The sequence below is a fragment of the Buteo buteo genome, chromosome 23 (genome assembly GCF_964188355.1).
Source record: "Buteo buteo chromosome 23, bButBut1.hap1.1, whole genome shotgun sequence".
Lineage (NCBI taxonomy): Eukaryota > Metazoa > Chordata > Aves > Accipitriformes > Accipitridae > Buteo > Buteo buteo.
The window spans coordinates 20,464,101-20,482,889 of NC_134193.1; the positions used below are offsets into that span (position 1 = coordinate 20,464,101).

Here is an 18,789-nt window from a genome sequence, read left to right on the forward strand (position 1 = left end):
ATTCTGTGTGGTTTTTTTTCTGGTAAATAGTGCTTTTAATAATGTGTGTATGAGTATGATTGCTAATGAGAAAAATGAAGTTTGCAAGCTGCATGAAAACCAGGGAGAATGTGGAAGATGAATATGCATGTGGCTAAAACTGCAGGATTGAATTAGGCTTGGATTTTTTCTTGATTCTTCCACAGCCTGCCCCATACAGACATTAGCAAATCACTTTACAGAAACTTGTTTCTTCATTCATAAAACAGCAATTTCTGTTTTACAGAGAGGTGCAAGGCTAGCTGAGTCAAAGCTGATAAAATCTAGTGGAAAAGTGCTGGAGAAAGCTTCATTCCACTGCACTGGCTAATCTTCCCAAGAGTGTAGTGGTGAGTTTAGAGTGCTGTGAGGTGCAACTCTACAAGCACCCTTTAGGCAGAGCTGGTGTTGGGGACAGTGGATACCAATGTTGCTGTAATTGTGTGTCAGGACATTATGGAGCAAAAGGAATTATTTTGAAATGGCTTTCCTCTTGCAGTGTACTCTATTTTCCATAAGCCAGCATAGATAACATTTTTCCAAGAAATTCAGATACGGCAGAAGCTCTGCCATACAGTTCTGTGTGCTAGTCACCACAGGCCTGTTACCGTGAGGCACTGGTAGTAAAAGTGATCTGTGCTCCAGATGATTGTTGTCCTTTGCAAATGCTGCTCAAGAGATGCCTTTGTAATCCTACTGCTTGTGGAAAAACTTTGTGTAACTATAAGAAGCTGTCTTTGTTCTTTTTCAGGATTAAACTGATCTGTTAGTATAGAACAAAAACTCCTGAGGCTAGATAGGTCAATTGGCAGACATTCCGATTACCTTCAGCAAGGGCATAGCTAATAGAGGTACTGTATCTTTTTTTAGTGTAAAGCTAATTTAATGCCTAACAAGAAGCAGAGGCTTAAAGAATCTCTGAGCATCTCTGCCCCACTCCTAATGATAACATGGAGAAACTCTGCAGAAACTTAGAAAGCAGAACAAAGAGTAGAGTGGGAAGCTAATGGGAAAATGTGTCATGCTGCCATGGTATCAGAGCGTGTATGTTCTCGAGACTTTTTTAAAACAGACTGTTAGTGAGTTCTTGTTGCAGCTACAGTTCAAGGACTGTGGGAAGGCGGGGAGGCAGTCAAAGGTATGATGTTGATGCTTAACATCATTACAATGCTGCTTGCTGTGCTGCTCCTTTAATTATTGTTAGAGCCACAGCCTGTAATTTGGGAATCGTGGGTTATGTTCTTTGCTTTGCCAAGACTTGACTCCTTTTCCCTCAAAATACTGAGTTGTCGTAATTATGCTTGAAGCTTAAGGACATCCAAAATTAGAGGCATCATTATAGAAATCATCCTTTTCAGCTGAACTCTAAACCAAGAGAGAGTTCTTGCTGCCACCTGCTTTTCTGTATAAAGATGTTAACAGCTGAAAGGCCATTTGAAGAGCCTCTTTCTTCTAACTCTGTGGCTTGTTTTGTCCCATGAAATCAGCTGGACAGACCTGTGTCTGTGACCTTTGCTCTTTTTAGTCTTTCTGACCACTGAAGAAACTTTCTGGACACTATCTGGTGCTTCAGCGGTGCAGATTGGAGAACAAAGCCAGAATGAGTAAAAGCACTGCATGTATAATGCTGCTGACTTGCAATGCAACTAGTGTTTTTCTCCTCCCCCATCACCCATTCTGGCTTCCCTTTTTTTTTTCTGGCCTTTTTTTTTTCCTTCTTCCCTTTCCTGTCTCGGAGTATAGCTGAGTAGTTTCCCCTTTTCTCTTTTCTCAAACCAGTTTTGCTCCTGGAATGATCTTTCTTCTAGCCAGAATATAAAGACAAGACAAGCTGCATCCAAGACAAGTTCTCTCAGAGACAGGACACAGATGAGTGCTGCTAGACCAGGAGAGGAAACAAGGAGGCTTTTGACTGCTCAGGCTCAGGTTGGTCCGTGTAATGCAGAATGGTTTATATTAACAAGGAAAATTTTTATTTTGCAGCTCTGAGGGTAAGGAGGTGGTGTTTAGCAACAGGGGAATGCATTTCTTGTAATCTGCCGGAGCTGGTTTGATGTCGGGCAGAGCAGAGTATTTTCTCTGTGCTAAGTAATGACTAGTTCTATGTCAGTCCAGCTCATTAAAGTTAACTGACAATGTAATGTGTAACAAGTATGTGCTGAAGATGCTGAAGCACAAAAACAATGAAGGCTTGAGATGACCTTGGAGAGAGATGCAGTAAGATGTGTATGAAATCCCAGCCCATGTGTAGCTGCTGATGGTTAGAACTCTGTTCCCACCCTCCCTGCCCCCAAAAAACGTGACTAAAAATGTGAATACTAAGGTTTCTGGCAGCCTTCCTGAGCCACTGAAAATGACAATGGCTACTGCAGTCAACTCATACATGTGATTATAAGCATAGTAATTAATGACTGGCATTTCAGAAGGTACTCATTATGGAACAGTCTGACCACAAAGGGGCAAAGAAATAAAAATAATGCCAGTTTCTTATTTGAAAGGCAAAGAAGCCTGGGTATAGAAGTGTTGGATTTTCTGCATCTGTTTACATGTGCACTTCCAGGCTGAGAAGTAGTAGTTTTTCTGACCCTGTGGTTAATAGCAGGCTCTTGTCAGGAGGCAGGTAACTAGAAACCTCGGAGTACAGCTGCTGAAGGGGAACACTGCAACAAGCTCCCACCAAACACACAGAAGCACTCTTCATCACTGAGAAGGCTTCCATGGCCTCTCCGTGTGTCTGTGTGTTAGTCACACAGGTGGTGTTTGTGAGCATAAATTGCTGAAGCTGCACAGGTGGAATCTGTGAGGTGGATGTGAGAGGCAGCTGACCTCATGGTTTCCTGGTACATGATTTGCACCTCTGTTTACAGTGAAAATTCTAGACAGCTGTGTGTTCCCCTTGTACAGGGATAAAGCACACTGTGCAGAAAAACAGCTTTTGTATGATTACAGCTGAAGACGGTTAAGGCTATTGCCACTGGGGGTTTTCACAGAGCCTTTTGTGGGTGTTAGATTTAGTGACTGTGTGGTCAGACAGAATACAGGGATCTCGAATGCTGGGAGATGGAGAAAGAAGAGTGTGAACTGTTTATAAAGCAGAGGCAACAGCTAATTAGGAGAGCTTTAAAGATGTTTTCACTCCAGAGGATGCTTAGTTTCAAATTGGAAAGTTGTGGTTTGCCATCAGCTTATCCTGTGTTGTGTTCCACCCTTTTTGTATTGTTTATGGGGATTAAAGATTTAATTGTAAGCATAGCTGAGCATCTGGAGAACCCACGGTGAAGTCGGTGAGATGTGACAGCACTTTCTAGGGGTATGCTGTTGGGAATCTAGTTAACTGGATTTTCCTCTATTCATGGGGCTCTCAATGACTTGCTTATTGCCAATGGACCTGTTGCTAAATAGTTTCACTTTCCTTTTGCTGGGAGATGTTCAGCTGATTGGAGGGAGATCATCAATATTTGGTGACTTCTATTTTCTCAGAATTTCACACTAGCTCTCCTTCACATATGTGTCAGCAGCATTAGCACTAGCCTTGCAGCTGTTGGTATCTGGTACCACACTGTTCTTTCAGGTATGACTGTAGGGTATCACCATGTTCAGCAGGTGATTTGCAAGTTCTGAGTTAAAGACCTCATGGGAGATGTGTTCCTGTATCTAAAAGACACTTTTCCATTCTCAGTCTGTTAACATACTTGGTTTCATCACCCGCTGCCACTACTCTAGGAGGCTTAAAGTCTGCTTGTTTGTTTTCAAGACAGGACAACACTGCTCACTAATACTTCTCACTCACCAACATGTTGGAAGAAGATAATGATGAGACGTGTTGGAATAACCTGGAGAACTTCCGGGTGAAGCTGATCTCCGTGATAGATCCTTCCCGTATAACACCCTATCTTCGCCAGTGCAAAGTGATCAGCCATGATGACGAGGAACAAGTTCTTAATGACCCCAGCCTGGTCATGCGCAAACGGAAGGCAGGTGGGTGAAGCGCAGCCTTCGGCTGCGTAGATGCTCCCATGCTTTGTTGGCTCTTGGGAGCAGATTGGAACAGAGTGCTAACAGACTGAGCCTGAAGGAATGCATTGCTTCTGGGTTACCATCTGCTTGTGTTTAGACATGAAAGTTGTAGGCACTGCTGTGCGGCCCCTTTCCTCTCCCTTTCCCCAGCACATGATTGTGTGGAGAGGAGGAATGGAGATGGTTCTATCAATGCATTCCCGAGCTGTGTAAGGGGAATGGGAGCACAGAGGGTGTGCGGCCTTTTAGTGTTCTGGATCTCTAGATCAGCATAAGGGAGGGAGTCACTTGGGTTTAACCCACAAGGCTATTCTTGTGTAACAATTTTGCAGGAGGAGATTTCCAAGATTAATTCAGTATGTATTGTCCCTCATTCCTGTCTTCTGATGTTCGAGGGAACGTTGGCAGCACATTAAGTAAATTCTTCGTGACTGTTCTATACAGTCCTGGTCTTGTTCCAACAGAGAGAATGACAGAATTCATTATGCTATTAGTACATCTTTTGGATTGGATTAACTCTTATTGATAAATTACTGAGGGTCATTGAAAAAAAATTATTTTCCCTGTTTTCCAGATTGGGAAACTGCAGAACACAGAAAAGAAGCCCCCTGGGCTTGATTTGGTACAGAGTATTTCTAAACAAAGTAGGGAACTGAGCTCAAAGTCTTTTTAGTCCAGGCTCTCTTAGGCTTGTCCCTGCTACCTCTCTAGTTATACGCAGTGTTCTTACACTAGCGATCCTTTTTTCCTATATTTGCCACTGGTATTTGGAAGTGGAGCCTTGAGCTGCAGAAACTGTAATGGTGCTTTGTTTTAACTTGTGTTTTCTGTAAGTATCAGCAGCATAACAAAGTGTTCTTCTGAGATCTGCTTTTTGCACCCACTGTAGTAGGAGCTCAGTACAAGGGTTAAGTTTTAACTGTTCCTTCACTGTTAAAATACTTTTGTATAGTTACTGGGCAATTGGCTTAAGATTGGCTGGGGGATTTGGTCCCAGGGCATGTGGAGAAAGTGGAGCAATTTTTGTTATGTTAGAAATAGGTAAAGAGATAAATAAATGAATAGAATATCCTGTTGCCATTATTTCAGGTGTTCTTCTGGACATTCTTCAACGAACAGGACACAAGGGCTTTGAGGCATTTCTGGAGAGTCTTGAGCTTTATTATCCACAACTGTATAAGAAAATAACTGGCAAGGAACCCAGCAGGGTTTTCTCTATGATTATAGGTAATGTTTGTGTTCTGAAAAAAACAGCTATACATTTGGTGTTGCTGTGCAAATTAAGGGGGGATTCACCTCAGCTCTTGCCTCTGCCCAGCTTCAGTGAGCAGAGTTGGGAGTATTCCTTGGCTTGCTCCCTTAGTGCTTCAGAAGGGTTCTGGCAAGAATGGCCCTGCTGTCTGGCATCACAGGCTGGACCTGGGAGGGTGCAGGAGGAAGCAGAAGGATCAATTCTTCCTTCTACCTCTTCTGTCACTGACACTGTGGTGTAGAAACGCACAGAGCAGGGTGGAAACAGATAATTTGATTCCACATGTCTTTAGGGTTTGCATCACATGCTTGTGCGTAGCATGCAATGATCCCAAGCTACAGTAGTAAGTGGGTGGGAACCTGTGCTGTGTGTATGTCCGGGGAGCAGACGGGACAGCGGTGGCTGACACCTGCCCACCAAACAGACACCGCTGGGGAATCCGGCCTGAGCCAGCTCCTGATGAACGAGATCATGAAGCTGCAGAGCACTGTGCAGGAGGAGCGCCGGAAGGCCCAGGAGCTCACCATGTGGCTGCACACCAAAGAGGACACGATCAGAGAGATGTGGGTGAGGGACAGCCTGCTCCGCAAGCACCAAGAGCGGGCGCAGAAGATGAAGGAGGAGAGGGACAGCCTGAGCAAGGAGCTGCGGAAGTGCAAGGATGAGAACTACAACCTGGCAATGAGCTACGCCAAACAGAGCGAGGAGAAGAGCGCTGCCCTCATGAAGAACCGGGACCTGATCCTAGAGGTCAGTCAACCTTTTCTAAAGCTTCCTCCTTCTTACCTGATCCCTGGAAGGCTGTGGTGTGCACCAGACTTGTCTTTGCCCAGGATGGTCTGGACCAGTCCAGCATGAGATTCTGTGCATCTTCTCTAGCAAGTGGCATGTCTTGGTGATCCCTAGTTCAGACCAGTTGGACCATGTATCACAAGTTATGCTGCGAAGAATTAACAGTCTTGCCCTCATTCAAGACTGGGCCCTCTCACAAGAGCAACATGTTCTATCCATTTAGCACAAATGCAAGACTCTGGTCCCCAGAGCACTGAGCATCCTGAGGAAAACAAAGTTGGGGAGAAACTTGCCTCCATGTTTGTCTGGGGAATGGAATGAGAACTGCTTTTGCAGGCCAGAGTTTTCTCTTTGTTACTGATGAGCTCTGAACCTTCTCGTAGATCGATCACTTGAAGCACAGCCTCATGAAGGCTGAGGATGACTGCAAACTGGAGCGTAAGCACACGATGAAACTGAAGCACGCCATAGAGCAGCGCCCAAGCCATGAGGTGATGTGGGAGATCCAGCAGGAGAAGGAGTTGCTCTTGGCCAAGAATCAGGAGCTGGAGAACACTCTCCAGGTTGGTGGGGGGTGGTTGAATATGGGCTCCTGAGAAGTGATTATTTGTAGCAGCCAGGGCAGTGGTGGGGCTGCACTGAAGATTGGGTGGGTCAGCTGTGGCCTTGTTCTCCCAAGTCAAATAGAGCACTTAAGACTGTGGGGAAAGACTTAATATGGAGTTAGATGGTTGCTGTATCTCACTTTTTTTTTTTGTCCAGCAGGTTGCCAGGGAACAGAATTTGGAGAAGAGCCTGTCCAGTGAGACTCTGGAGAATGACTGTAGCCAGATACTAGAAGAACGCCGGGAGCTGATGAACACCATTTACAGCCTTCGCAAGGAGCTGCGGCGAGCTGAGGTGCTCCAAGACAAAGTAAGTGATGCATTGCAAATTCCTGCTGAGGGTCAGTGTGTAAGATAGGCGGATGAAGCACCTGTAATGTCTTGCCTATGGAGCAGAGGAGCTGCTCAGCAGTCATTCTTGCTGCTCCTACTCTAGTGTCTATGTTATAGTTTGTTGAAAAAAGGCACACTAATATTTTAGTGTTCTGTGTCTGTGGCATTAACTGTTACTGTTAATGCCTGTGTTAATTAACAGTTTCTTCCTCAGCCTGCAGTGTAATGGGAGCTTTTATCATGATTGACAGCTCGGGTACATGTAAATCTGTCACGTTAGCAGTCCTCCTAGTCATGTTGACCAACCTGCTGGTTAGCCTTGCTCCAACTGGGCAGTCTGGCTGAACTTTGACATTTCATGGAGGTCTGGCCATAGCAATCTGTGGCACAGAGCAGAAGTGGTCAGAGTGTAGCTCAGGCTCTGCCCACAAGCAGGGTGCCTTTGACCTTGTCTCGACAGTATGCAGAGGAAAAAGAGATGCTTGAACTACAGTGCACGTCTCTGAGGAAGGACTCCCAGATGTATAAAAAACGGATTGAAGCTGTCTTGCAGCAGATGGAGGAAGTGGCTTCAGAAAGAGACCAGGTGATAAAACATTCCTCTTGGAGCTGCTGCTAAACCCTGCTTCGCTGCTTGAAGTGGGCAGATACTGTAACCCTGAATGTACTATTGTGTGACATGCCACGACGTGCTCTCCCTTACGCCAGGCACTCCTGACCCGAGAACAGTTCTATATGCAGTACTCCAAGAACCTGGTTGAGAGGGACAGTTACCGCAAGCAGATTCGGGAGCTGGGGGAGCGATGTGACGAAATGCAACTGCAGCTCTTCCAAAAGGAGAGTCAGTTACTGGCTACTGAAGCCAAGCTGAAAAGTTTGCAACTGGAGCTACCCACACCGGTATGTCTGCGGGGTTGTCATCTGTATGATGGGTTGGGAAGCTGAGTATGGGGCCAGAGTGTGGCTGTTCTGAGGCCTTTGCACCTAACCAGTTCAATTCAGCAGGCAGTGGCCAGCTGTGTGGGTAACAGTTTCCATGCAAATGCCAAGTTTAGAAAAATGAAAGACATGATGGTTCCTATTACCTCACCCTGGTTCCAGGCATGGATAAGCTGGATTGATGCAAGCTGAGGCCTTCTGTGTTTGTGTTTGGAGCATGTCCAAAGATGTGAGGGGATCCTCAACCACCAAAGAGTGAACTCTATTTAGAGACTGTCTGTGAGCCATTTCGATGGAATGGGAGCAGGTGTAAGGGTGTTAAAGTTTCTGCAATGAAATTAGATATACAAGGGATTTTAATTAATGTGGCATCTTGTGTACTTTCTCCAAGTGGTCAGACAGGAGTGTAGGAGGGAGGAAGTCCACACTTCTCTGTTTTCTGGAGCTTTCAGTCTCCTGTATATTCCCTTACTACCACTTCCTTGCTTATGAGGAATGATTAATTTATACTGGTTTTATTTCAGACCTCTGACCTGGACGATACCTCCTCCAGAGATTCCCAGGAAGTGAGTAGGGTGCCTTGTTTACCTTTTACTTTCTTCTGGAATGGTTTCAAGTTCCTCACTTGTGCTCAGTTCCCTCAGTAACAGCAGTTTTCAATCCATGGCTCAGGCTCATTTCAGTGCTATCAAAAAGTAGAGAGGCAGCAAAACAGACCAGTGACAGAATCTCCCTGTGTCCTGAGATTTCTAAGTGTAGGACACAGTTATGGCATTTAGTTAGTAAGATTTGTTGAGTCTAAGCAAATCAGGGGAATCAAATTACTTTGCTTCTAATTGTCTCTCTTGTGGGAGAACAGGCAAAAATAAGTCTTACCCTGGGGACATCTGTGGTAAAGAGTTTTCACTTAGTTCATAACTTCAGTGTGAAAGAGACTGTCACTGCTGTCTGGAGGCTAGAAGTATAAATGAGGCCAAACGAACTGGATCTACTCATGGAGGATAAATCCATGAGTAGATCTGTAACTTCTGGCTCAGCCTCCTGTTTTGCTGACAGCAAAATGCACTAAGGAGAGGTCAGTTCTACGCATGTCCTGTTTCTTTTATTCCTCCATCTGTTCCTAACTACTGTGTGAGACAGAATAAGGGGCAGTTCTCATGTTCTTGCTTTGTTTCTGTCCCATAGCTTACTCTTCATGGTCATCTAGATGAAGATACACAACCGACTAAAAGTAAGGCTTTTATTGGGAGAATGTAGAGTAGAATTCTTGAGAGAATGGTCCAATGTTTCAAAGGGACAGGAAAAAATATTCCTGGGTTTTATTTTTAGTGAAGAACAGGTAGTCTGACTGGCGACTCGGTTTGTGAGATGCTTCTCAGTGGGGTGTGCTTGGCACTCTGAGTAAGACCTCCTTGAGATGACTCAGAATAGGTACCCATAAATCAAGGCATTCTGCCATACCACCATCTTTCTCATCTATAAAAAGGACAACATGTCCCCAGATGCTGGGAACAGTGAATGTTTGTTAAGATTTTTTGAGAGAAGAAGATCCACAGGCTGTCTTTTTACTACATGGTCTCTGAAAGGGTCTTTCATATAGCTGAATGACCTGGGAAAAGTGGTGTCATTAGACCATCCTAGGAGCTCGAGTCTTTTTTTAGGGGGTAATCTGTCTACTGAATTTGTCCAGGAAAAATCACCTGGTGCCTTTGAGAAATAGCTCCTGGGTGCCTTTTTGCCCCCCAGTCCTCTTGCATTTGTGGCACAGCTGAGAACAGAACAAACATCCTTCCACTTCAGCTGGACCATGTGGCTTTCTCCAGGGATTTTCCCCTCCCCTCTTCCCTTTTACGTTGCAGGCTATTTTCACAAAAGCAGAACCATGTAGTTAATGTTGTCACTGGTTCTTTTTTTCTGTGGCATCCCTAGTGGAAATGAGTCAGCAGTATGGAAAGGAATTAATAGGCTCCTCTAAGAACTTGAAATTCTCTTTCAAAACATGTTGAGAAAGGAAGGAAACTAGCACAGTAGAAGAATTTTTCTGTTCTGATCTCCTGGAAGATCTAAACGATCTTTTAATTCATTGAGATGGGAGATTTTTCACAAAACCTAAACAACACTGATCCAAAAAGCCTTTTATTATTCTACCTCACTCAGTTAAACACGTATCACAACACCTGATCGTTACATAAGGAGTTTCACTAAAATACGGTCTGATGTGAAGTGCTTGATACACACAACTTAGTTGTTCGGGAACGGGGACAAATTATGGTTAAAATAATGATTAAAGTGATTTCTTGTGACCTCCAATATGATTATTTTTTTTTAGTGATGCTAAGCAGAGATGCTTTTTGCAAAGGTTTGGTTTGCTCCTGCGTAAGCAGAAACTAGAAAGCTGATGTCTCTTTCTGAGCCTGATGGGGAAATCCATCATCCTAAGCAAGGTTCAGGGTTCAAGTAAATGAGAAGTGACTTGCGCATTGATCACAGGACTGAATCCTGAACATTTTGATGCTTGGTTTCAGTTCTGCTGTTGACTCTGGGTACCGCTGGGCAGCTGTTACATTGCACTATTGCTGTTGGATGAACTGGCAGAGGGAGAAGTTACTTTGCAATGGCAACTATGACTAAAGCTGTAATTTTTCCTTCTCTTAGAAGATTGCCCTGAAGGACAAAACCAGCAATTCAGCACTCGAGAGAGCAGTCTGCCTCCAAACTCACGCAGTGTAAGAGAATCTTTGTGGGCTCTTCTTTACTATGACTGGGGTTTGTGACCTTTTAATGTTCTTGTTAATGATGGATTTACCAGGTTTGAGAAGCGTTAGAAAAGCTGCTGCTTTTCTAAAAGCTGAGCACTTTGTGCAAAATTCACTCTCCAAAAAGGGTGAGCTCTAAGCAGCAGAACACTTATGGTGGTTATTTCTCTGTGCCTAGAAGCTTCTTCTAATTACTTTCTGGCCTTTATCTCTGGGTATGGATGTTTTCCAGTTTAATTGTCTGCAGTATTACTGTTTGTACAAGAAAGAGAATCCCAAATTTACAAATGGGAGAGAATAAAGATGGTAAAACTATGTGAAACAGATGTATTACCACCCTGCACACACAATAGTGGACAGCCCAGAAATGAACATGCTGTACTTCATTCTGCAGGCCCAGGCAGATGCAGGAAGCTAGCTGTACGCAGTGGACTGCTTTCCTGGCTGTGAGTTTTGGTAGTGAACAGCTGTTCTTGGTCATCTGAAGGCATAGGTTCCCTTTTTTTTTTTTCTCCTTCATTTAAATGTAAAAATGATTAATTGTACAAACAAGTTAGAGAGGAGAAATGACCAAGCTTATTTGGGTGGTCTGCAAGCAGCCAGATGCAGTACAACAGCCTCAAAACCGGCCACCTTTGCAGAGTAGGTTTGCACTCCCTGGTGCTAAGATTGGTCTGATCTTCTGAGGAATCCAGTTCATATTTGTTTGGATTTTTTTCCAGTTCAAGGAGTGTGGCTTAGCCAATGAGGAACTGGCAGAAAAGGAGCGGAGGAGGATGAAGGACTGCTTTGAGCGTTACCGAAGGTCTGGACTTTAGTAAGCAGGACTAATGTAGACATAACTGAGTGACTTAAATGATTAGCTTGTTGTATGTATTTCCTCTTTTCTGTCCATCCCCCGTCCCAAGTTTGATTCATGATGAACATAAATTCATTACGAACATAAATTCATTACAGATCTGTCATGGTTTAACCCCAGCCAGCAACTAAGCACCATGCAGCTGCTCACTCAGAGGCTTATGCTCCTAGCTGAACTGGTTGAGACTCCTGTTTTAGTACCAGAGGTAGTCAAGACAGCAATGATTGCATTTGCTGTGAACCATGCAGATGGTTCCACAGCAGGGAGTGGAAGGTGCTCCAAAGAACTGCAAATTTAATACATTTGATAGATTTCTCCCATGCAAGTGAAATCTGTCTGACATTCACTCTCCATCTGACATACTGCTGACTTTCAAGACCAAGCTCCCATGACTCTGAATGGGAACAGATTTCCCCCCTCTGTCTTCTTCAAATGCTCTTGTTGAAAGGCCTGTTCTCCAAATGTCTGGTGTCTTCACTGATCACTGCCTTTATGGAGCATGAGACTGATTAAAACCGTGTAAAATGGGGACCTAAGTTCTAGCATTAGATAGAGGTGCTCCTAATGGCACTGTAAACTACTCTTCTGACTGTTGACAATACTATTTTTATTAAAGAGAGGACTTTGGGTAGGATTTCTTGGCTTCTTCAACTGAACATCAACAATACACCACGCTTCAAGAAATTTAAGAATGCCTTCATCAGTTTAGACCAATTCTCTTTACCCTATGCTTGCTTCCAGTCACAGCTTTGTTGGGGGTGTGAGCAGACAGTCATCTCAATTAAACACTGAGTGGATTGATACATACTGAACGTCCCCACCGAACTCCCCAAAACATTCAAATGTTGCTTGTTTGCAGAAAACATCTTCTAAAAATGAAACGTCTAGTCTCGTTTTCAGAAAAAGAGCAATGCGAAGGGTACCGAAGGACGGACACCACGAGGCGGACTGGGAGAACACCACCGGCAGCGACAACACCGACACCGAAGGCTCCTGAGAGCGGGAGCCGACCTGCGAGGGAAACGCCATCCTGGTCTGGGGGCTGCCATGCCCTCTGTAGTTCTCTCTCAGTGGACTACTTTGGTTTTAAAACCATCTGAACAACCATTTATGAAAAGTTAACATTTGTAAGGGGACAGCGTCTCCTCGTCCATCTCTCTCTTAGAAATGCAGTGATGCAAGAGCTGTGCAGCGCACAAATAAAATAAACAGGATTAAACGGTTGTAGGCCCAACGCCCCCACAAGGCCCGGGATGAGCTGCTCTGTAATGAAAGCCCCAGCGGACCGAGGAGGCCCTGCTCCTGGCAGGGAGCTGCAGAAGCCTCGGCCCGTGGAGGGACGAGGCCGCCGGTCCCACCGCCCGAAGGGCCGCGGTTGCTGTTCGCTTCCCGGCCTCAGGCCTCCCGCGGCGGGGCGGGCGGAGCCGGCGGTCGCCCGCCCACAACATGGCCGCCGCCCGCCTCCAACATGGCCGCCGCCCGCCCACAACATGGCCGCCGCCCGCCTCCAACATGGCCGCCGCCCGCCCACAACATGGCCGCCGCCCGCCCACAACATGGCCGCCGCCCGCCCACAACATGGCCGCCGCCCGCACCCAAAATGGCCGCCGCCCGCACCCAAAATGGCCGCCGCCGCCTCACTGCCCGCCCCGCGCCTGCGCCAGCGCCATGCAGCGGGCGGCGCGGGCCTTGCTCGGGGTCCTGCTCCGCGCCCCGCCGCCATGTCGGCCCCGCCGTCCCCCGCCGCTCCGTCCCCCGCCGCTGCTCCATCGCTCGGCCTGCAGTTCCGCCGCCGCGGGGCAGCCGCGGGCCACGCACTATCGCCTGGTGTACACCTGCAAGGTGGGCGGGGGCGGTGCCGGGAGGGCGCTGTGTGAGGGCCGCGGCGGGGCGGGCTGAGGTAAACGGCTCTTCCCGGAGGAAAGTCCCCGGTCCGGGGTGGGCCTCCGCCGGGGTCCGGTCCAGCGGAGAGCGTTAGTACAAAGGTACGCGGCGTCGTGACAGGATCAAGCCGCCTTGCAACAGTTAGAGATGAGGGAGGGGGAAGGAAGCCTTTTAATCAGGTGAATAAATCGTTTTTCTCTCAAAAGGCCCAGAAGCTGCAGTCACCGTGGTCATAAAACCCATTTTGTTTGCTTTGTAGGTCTGCCAGACCCGATCAGCAAAAACAATTTCCAAGTTAGCCTACCATAACGGGGTGGTGATCGTGAAGTGTCCCGGCTGCGGGAATCACCATGTCATAGCCGATAACCTGGGATGGTTTTCAGATCTGGAAGGAAAGAGGTAGGTGTGCCAGCAACGCTCGTGTTTAGCAAGGAAAAGGAGGTGTAAGGGGATCCTCCCGAGCTGATACGTTATTTCTTCGATGCTTTTAAAATGTGGTTCAGAGAAAACCAAAGTTTTTGCTGGGTATAATTCAGTTTTATCCAGTTTCTTAAAGCACACAAACTGAACTTTGTAATTTGAACGTCACTACTTAGGATCTAAACAAACGCTGTCAAGCTGCAGCAGAAGCTGTGTGATACACAGGCATCCTTGTTGGTGCCAGCAGGTGAATTACTGGGTGGGGGGGTTCTTCTGTTCTCCCTCAGGCTTTATTAAATCACTGCTAGGTTTCCCTGGCTAGGCTTTTCAAATGTGTAGACCCATCTGCTGCTGAATTTCAGTGATTTCTAACTCCCTTAGATAACTTAAAAAATTTTTGTTTAGCTGTAATTGCTAATGGATGAAAATATCCCAGAAGGTTTGAGTGGTTTTATCTGTTTCCCAAAAACTTTATGGAGAAATACTGTGGTGGTGCTCATGGTGAGTCACTGTGTAGTGTTAATCCTGAGAGCAAAGCATGAAAGAGCAAGCCTGCGCTTGACTGTTAGGTCCGGCCTTTGCTGTGGTGTCACTGTTGGCTTTCAAATCGCTGTTAAGGAATATCGAGGAAATCCTGGCAGCCAAAGGGGAGAAGGTGAGACGTGTGGCTGGTGAGGAAGCCTTGGAACTGCTTCTGGAAAGCTCGGCAGATACCGGGTCTCAAGGTCAGCCCACAGAGGGAGAAAGTGGGGAAGCCCCCCCAGAGACTGACAGCAAGGGACAGACCTGATGAATGGGATTTGTGTCGTTCTGCTGATGGCAAGAGAGACTCTTAATCTTTATTCCCTGATTTCAACGGTCTGTGTTTAAAATAAACTCAGGCATTGGTCTTTCCCTGTTGTGAGTCTTTGTCTTGTGTAGTTTTGCCTTTGATGAAGCTAATGTTGGGTTTTTTTCCACTATATGTGGATTGGTCAAATACCATAATAAAGTCCAGAGAGTTTGTGGGATCTCCATCCTCAGAGATATTCAAGACAAAACCCCGAGCATCCTCCTCTAAACAAGGGGGTTGGACTAGAAACCTCCAGAGGTCTCTTCCAACCTGAATTATTCTTTGATTGCAAGCTTAAAACCATAAGAAGGTAGACACTTCACTATACTTCAGGCTAATGGACCTTGAGAGAAGTTAAACTTTCGTGCAGACAGAGGAAGTAAGCCCTAACAAACACTGCCTGATTCATCTCTACCTGGGTGATATGTGCTGGTAAACACCTACATTTTTCATCTATTAAATTATTATTTTTTCTTCTAAGTGATCTTAACACTCAGCAGTAGCATTAATAAGCTCCTCAACATCTGTCATGTAACTCTATGACAACTTTCTAGGTGCTCTACTTATCTCCAACATGCTTCACAAATATTAATTTTGCCTTCATGCCCATCCTCCCCCTCACCAACAAGGAAGTTGCATAACCCCAACACCAGGGAGCCGCTTACCGACTCATCGACCCGAGTGGGATTCCTGAGCGTGGGGGCTGATGGTCCCACAGGGCGGCTCACGCCATAACCCACAAATGCAGAAGACTTTCAGCCCTGACACGAAGGGCACAGAAGCAAAACTCTGGAAGATGGCAAGGGGAATAAAAAAAAAAAATTGAAAAAAAAAAAGCAGCACATGACTGCAGTAAGAGCTAGTGAGCTGACTCTCCTGCAGGGTCGTTTTGGCTTTGCAAACTTACCCAGGGTGGGGGCACATGTCCCCAGGTGATATCAATTGCCTCTTCTGCTCAGCTGCTCTGCTACGGGATGCAGCTCTGCAACCAGTTGCTGCCATGCAACACCTGAGCCAGGCCAGGAGACATTGCTACAGCCACCAGCTATGGCTGCACCTCCCTGGGCTGAAGCACACAAAGAATTACTGGCTCCCTTCTCAGCAGAGAACAAAGCAAGGCACCTGAGACTGCTGAAGCACTGAGACTTGCCTAAAGGTCAGCAAAAGAAGTATCAGAAAAACCGTCTGCACTTCACCTCTAAAAACAGATGGGGGTTGAGCTAGAAACCTCCAGCCTCCTTTCTCATGACAAAACATTCTGGGGCTTTCAGCTGGAAGGGGAGAGGGTTGCAGTTATGCAAGGGAATTTGTGTATAACACAGGTTTTGCTGCTAACAGATTGCAGGTAAAAAAGGAATTTTGTGCTCTTGTTTGAAGTGGGTTTTTCTGAAAAACATTCTGTCACAGAGAAGTGTGTCTGTTCTTGAAAGAGGACAGAGGTGAGCATGCTTTGTCTAGGAGGAGCCCAGCAGACCTTGCTTTAGCTAAAGACTAAAGGAGCGGGAAGAAGAGAAACAGCCTTTCTCCTGAACGGGAGGTGTGTCAAGATGGGAAAAAAGTGACATGAAGGCCTGGTGTAGCAGAGCAGAGGAGAGTGACTGAAGGTGCAGCCGACCAGGGTAAGTCTTTGTGGCACAGAGGAGAGGTGGTGATTTCAAGGGGTACCAAGTAGTATTCAAAGGACAGGTGGCAAACATAAGGCCATTTGCCCATTCCTTGAAGCATTTCATGGTGGCTGTTAAGGAATGGATCCTGTTCCTGAATCCTGTCCCACGAGGGCTTTTCTGCAAAATGGCAAATACTTTGCCTCTTGTTTTCTGCCTCTTTGAGCAAATCCTCCTTTTGTAGTGCAGCCAAACGCCAGCATTAATCCGGCCAGTGTGGGACTCTGATGGGTTGCGTCTGTTAGCTGCAGGGGTTACTGGTGTTCTGACCCACGCTCAGCAGGAAGGCAGTGGTGTTTGGTAAAGGTGGGTGAGACGGGGGCCCTGTGGGGCTGGGAAGCAAGTGGTGATGGGACTTGCTGAGGGAAGGCCTTTGCGCCAGCCCAAACGAGAGGGAGGTTGGGGTGCAGAGGCTCCTTTGCTGGGGCTACCTGACATAAACCCCCCCTGCTGCTTTTTGCTACCAGCGTGCATGAATGTGTTGTGTGCGTTGCGTGGGACTGTGCCTCGTGCTGCCTTACACAGAGACGGCAGCTCTAAACCCCGCCACGCTTGCGTGTGCTGTGGAGGGCTCAGCTGAACCAAGGAGCCACTTGGGAGCCTCTCTGGGCAATTTGCCTGCCTCGCTGAAGTGACAACTGGGCAGGTACGTTTCTTTTCCTGTAGCATCAGTGCAGGCAGTGAGGAGGGGTGCTGGGGGCTGTGAAATGAATCTACCGCTTATTTGTGCTGCTTGCATAGGGTCTAATGTAGGTGCATTCTGGGCTGCCAGGTCCTACTGTAGTGTAGGCAGAGAGGCACAGTGAGGGTAAGCGAGCCTTCCCCTCAAAACCCTGCATGCATGTGTCTATGCTGTGTCCCTGGGCTGGGGTATTTGGTGCGGGGATGGCCCTGCCTTACTGCAAAGCTGTGCAGGAGTTAACTTAGCCTATGGCTGTGTTCTGGCCTAGCGGGGTCCCAGGAGATTGCTATGGAGAGCTGCCAAAAGCTGTCCAACTCCAGACTGAAATTTACAGTGCCTGGGTGCTCTGGGCCAGCACATCCCTTCCTGCAGGCTGAGAGCCTTTCCAGCCAGATGAAGATCAATGACGGCTGGAGCAGTAACAGCACGAGGCTCTGGGGAGGGCTGAGGTAAGTGCGGAGACTCAGCCCTGACGTGACTTGGCAGATGAGCAACACAAAAATCCCCACAGGCCCAACATCAGCCCTGTCTCGCAAGTGCCTCTCAAGGCCTGTGTACAGCTGAGTAGGAGAGATCAGTATCTTGTGTTTCTGCTGATTTTTTTAGAGTTCCTCTTCTTCACCTCCAGGCCTGCACCGGGGACAGCACCCTGCTCTGTAGTAACCTGCACTTTACAACTGCAGCAGCAGCGGATCCGAGTCAGCCCGCATTAGCGCCGCGCAGGCCCTGGCAATCCCACGTCTATCCGGCGGATGTCAGCATCGGAGAACGCTTCCCTACACGGGACCAAGCTGTGTGGGCAAGGGGAAGGCTGGCATTGGACATGGCCAGTGCAGGGTATGGCAGAGCAGCAACCATTGCAGGCTGTGAGCTGCTCTGGAGATTCAGTTGTAGCCATTGTCTCCTGCTCACAGGAGCTCTGAAAGAGAGGACATTACCTGGAGAGCATGTGCTCCCTTCCCCAGCTGCTAAGGACAGAGAGAGAGACAGCAGGTAAGACCCCATCACTCACTCACAGGGATTTCACCTGTTCCTGGGAATTCAAGCCTCTAGCCTTTGTGTGCCTGGGGGCATGGTTCTGTCCCCAAGTCACACACAGAGACTGCTAGCACAGAGCTGCTTGTGTGCAGGCACTGAGAAGGCGTGAGAATGCCTGATGAGAATGAGCTGATGGCTTTTCATTAATCTTTGATCAGGACTGGCAGTGGCCAGCACAAGTTAGTGGGGCATGGGAAGACCAGCTGTGACTTGGCTTTATCCTCACAGGGCTCAGGATCCAAAATCTGCTGCTCTCAGGCCCACTTACTAGCAAAGTCTAATGGCCTGCTCATGCCTGCTGCGTTGGAATGAGCTAGCACTGCTGCCTGCTGCTTTGTGAGTATCTTCACTAAGGGCTGATGCCAGGGCTTTGCGCAGCACTCGCTGCCCTTTTCCTCTGGTAGCTGCTGCCGGGGAAACAAGACACAGCTTTTGGGCCAGGCGCCGAGAAGGCACCGAGACAGGGCTGAGCCGGAGCCCCCAGGCAGGGCCTGAAAGGAAAGGCTCGGCCACATTCCTAGAGAAGGGCTCAAGCTGACAGGGAAAAGAAGGTCTATTCTCGGCCACTGCTTTGTCTGCCCTGTCGTCCTGGTAACTTCTGGGCTTGGGCCCTTGCTCTGGGCAAGGAATGCTCAGGGCTCGCTCTCCCTCCACAGCCGTGCAGTCAGATAGGTGCTGTGCGTTTAAGGCAGGCAGAG

At 47.3% G+C, this 18,789-nt stretch overlaps 2 protein-coding genes across 7 annotated transcripts; both read left to right on the forward strand.

Moving 5' to 3' along the window:
- Positions 1 to 73: 73 nt before the first annotated feature.
- Positions 74 to 12,867, forward strand: CARD9 (caspase recruitment domain family member 9). Of its 6 annotated transcripts, none has more exons than XM_075055043.1 (14): positions 74 to 368; positions 1,798 to 1,944; positions 3,773 to 3,996; positions 5,125 to 5,262; positions 5,712 to 6,037; positions 6,463 to 6,642; positions 6,842 to 6,994; positions 7,478 to 7,603; positions 7,726 to 7,917; positions 8,481 to 8,522; positions 9,142 to 9,187; positions 10,612 to 10,682; positions 11,435 to 11,529; positions 12,460 to 12,867. In XM_075055043.1, exons 3-14 carry the CDS (start codon positions 3,813 to 3,815, stop codon positions 12,566 to 12,568), a joined length of 1,662 nt encoding a protein of 553 aa, XP_074911144.1. In that variant the 5' UTR covers positions 74 to 368; positions 1,798 to 1,944; positions 3,773 to 3,812; the 3' UTR covers positions 12,569 to 12,867. The 6 variants fall into 6 exon arrangements, with proteins under 6 accessions (XP_074911144.1, XP_074911148.1, XP_074911146.1 ...); XM_075055047.1 differs by having other exon boundaries at positions 11,435 to 11,517; positions 11,670 to 12,867; XM_075055045.1 differs by having other exon boundaries at positions 11,435 to 11,517.
- Positions 12,868 to 13,002: 135 nt separating this feature from the next.
- DNLZ (DNL-type zinc finger) lies at positions 13,003 to 14,769 on the forward strand. Its single transcript, XM_075055050.1, has 3 exons — positions 13,003 to 13,413; positions 13,715 to 13,854; positions 14,494 to 14,769. The coding sequence occupies exons 1-3, from the start codon at positions 13,018 to 13,020 to the stop codon at positions 14,663 to 14,665; spliced, it is 708 nt and encodes a 235-aa protein (XP_074911151.1). The 5' UTR covers positions 13,003 to 13,017; the 3' UTR covers positions 14,666 to 14,769.
- Positions 14,770 to 18,789: the final 4,020 nt, after the last annotated feature.

Coding starts and splice junctions, on each gene's coding strand:
- CARD9 (XM_075055043.1), top strand. CDS start 3,813: ATGTTGGAAGAAGATAATGATGAGACGTGTTGGAATAACCTGGAGAAC. Junction 7,604..7,725: donor TGGCTTCAGAAAGAGACCAG/GTGATAAAACAT, acceptor CCCTTACGCCAG/GCACTCCTGACCCGAGAACA. Junction 8,523..9,141: donor CCTCCAGAGATTCCCAGGAA/GTGAGTAGGGTG, acceptor TCTGTCCCATAG/CTTACTCTTCATGGTCATCT.
- DNLZ (XM_075055050.1), top strand. CDS start 13,018: ATGGCCGCCGCCCGCCTCCAACATGGCCGCCGCCCGCCCACAACATGG. Junction 13,414..13,714: donor GCCTGGTGTACACCTGCAAG/GTGGGCGGGGGC, acceptor TTTGCTTTGTAG/GTCTGCCAGACCCGATCAGC. Junction 13,855..14,493: donor TCAGATCTGGAAGGAAAGAG/GTAGGTGTGCCA, acceptor ATCGCTGTTAAG/GAATATCGAGGAAATCCTGG.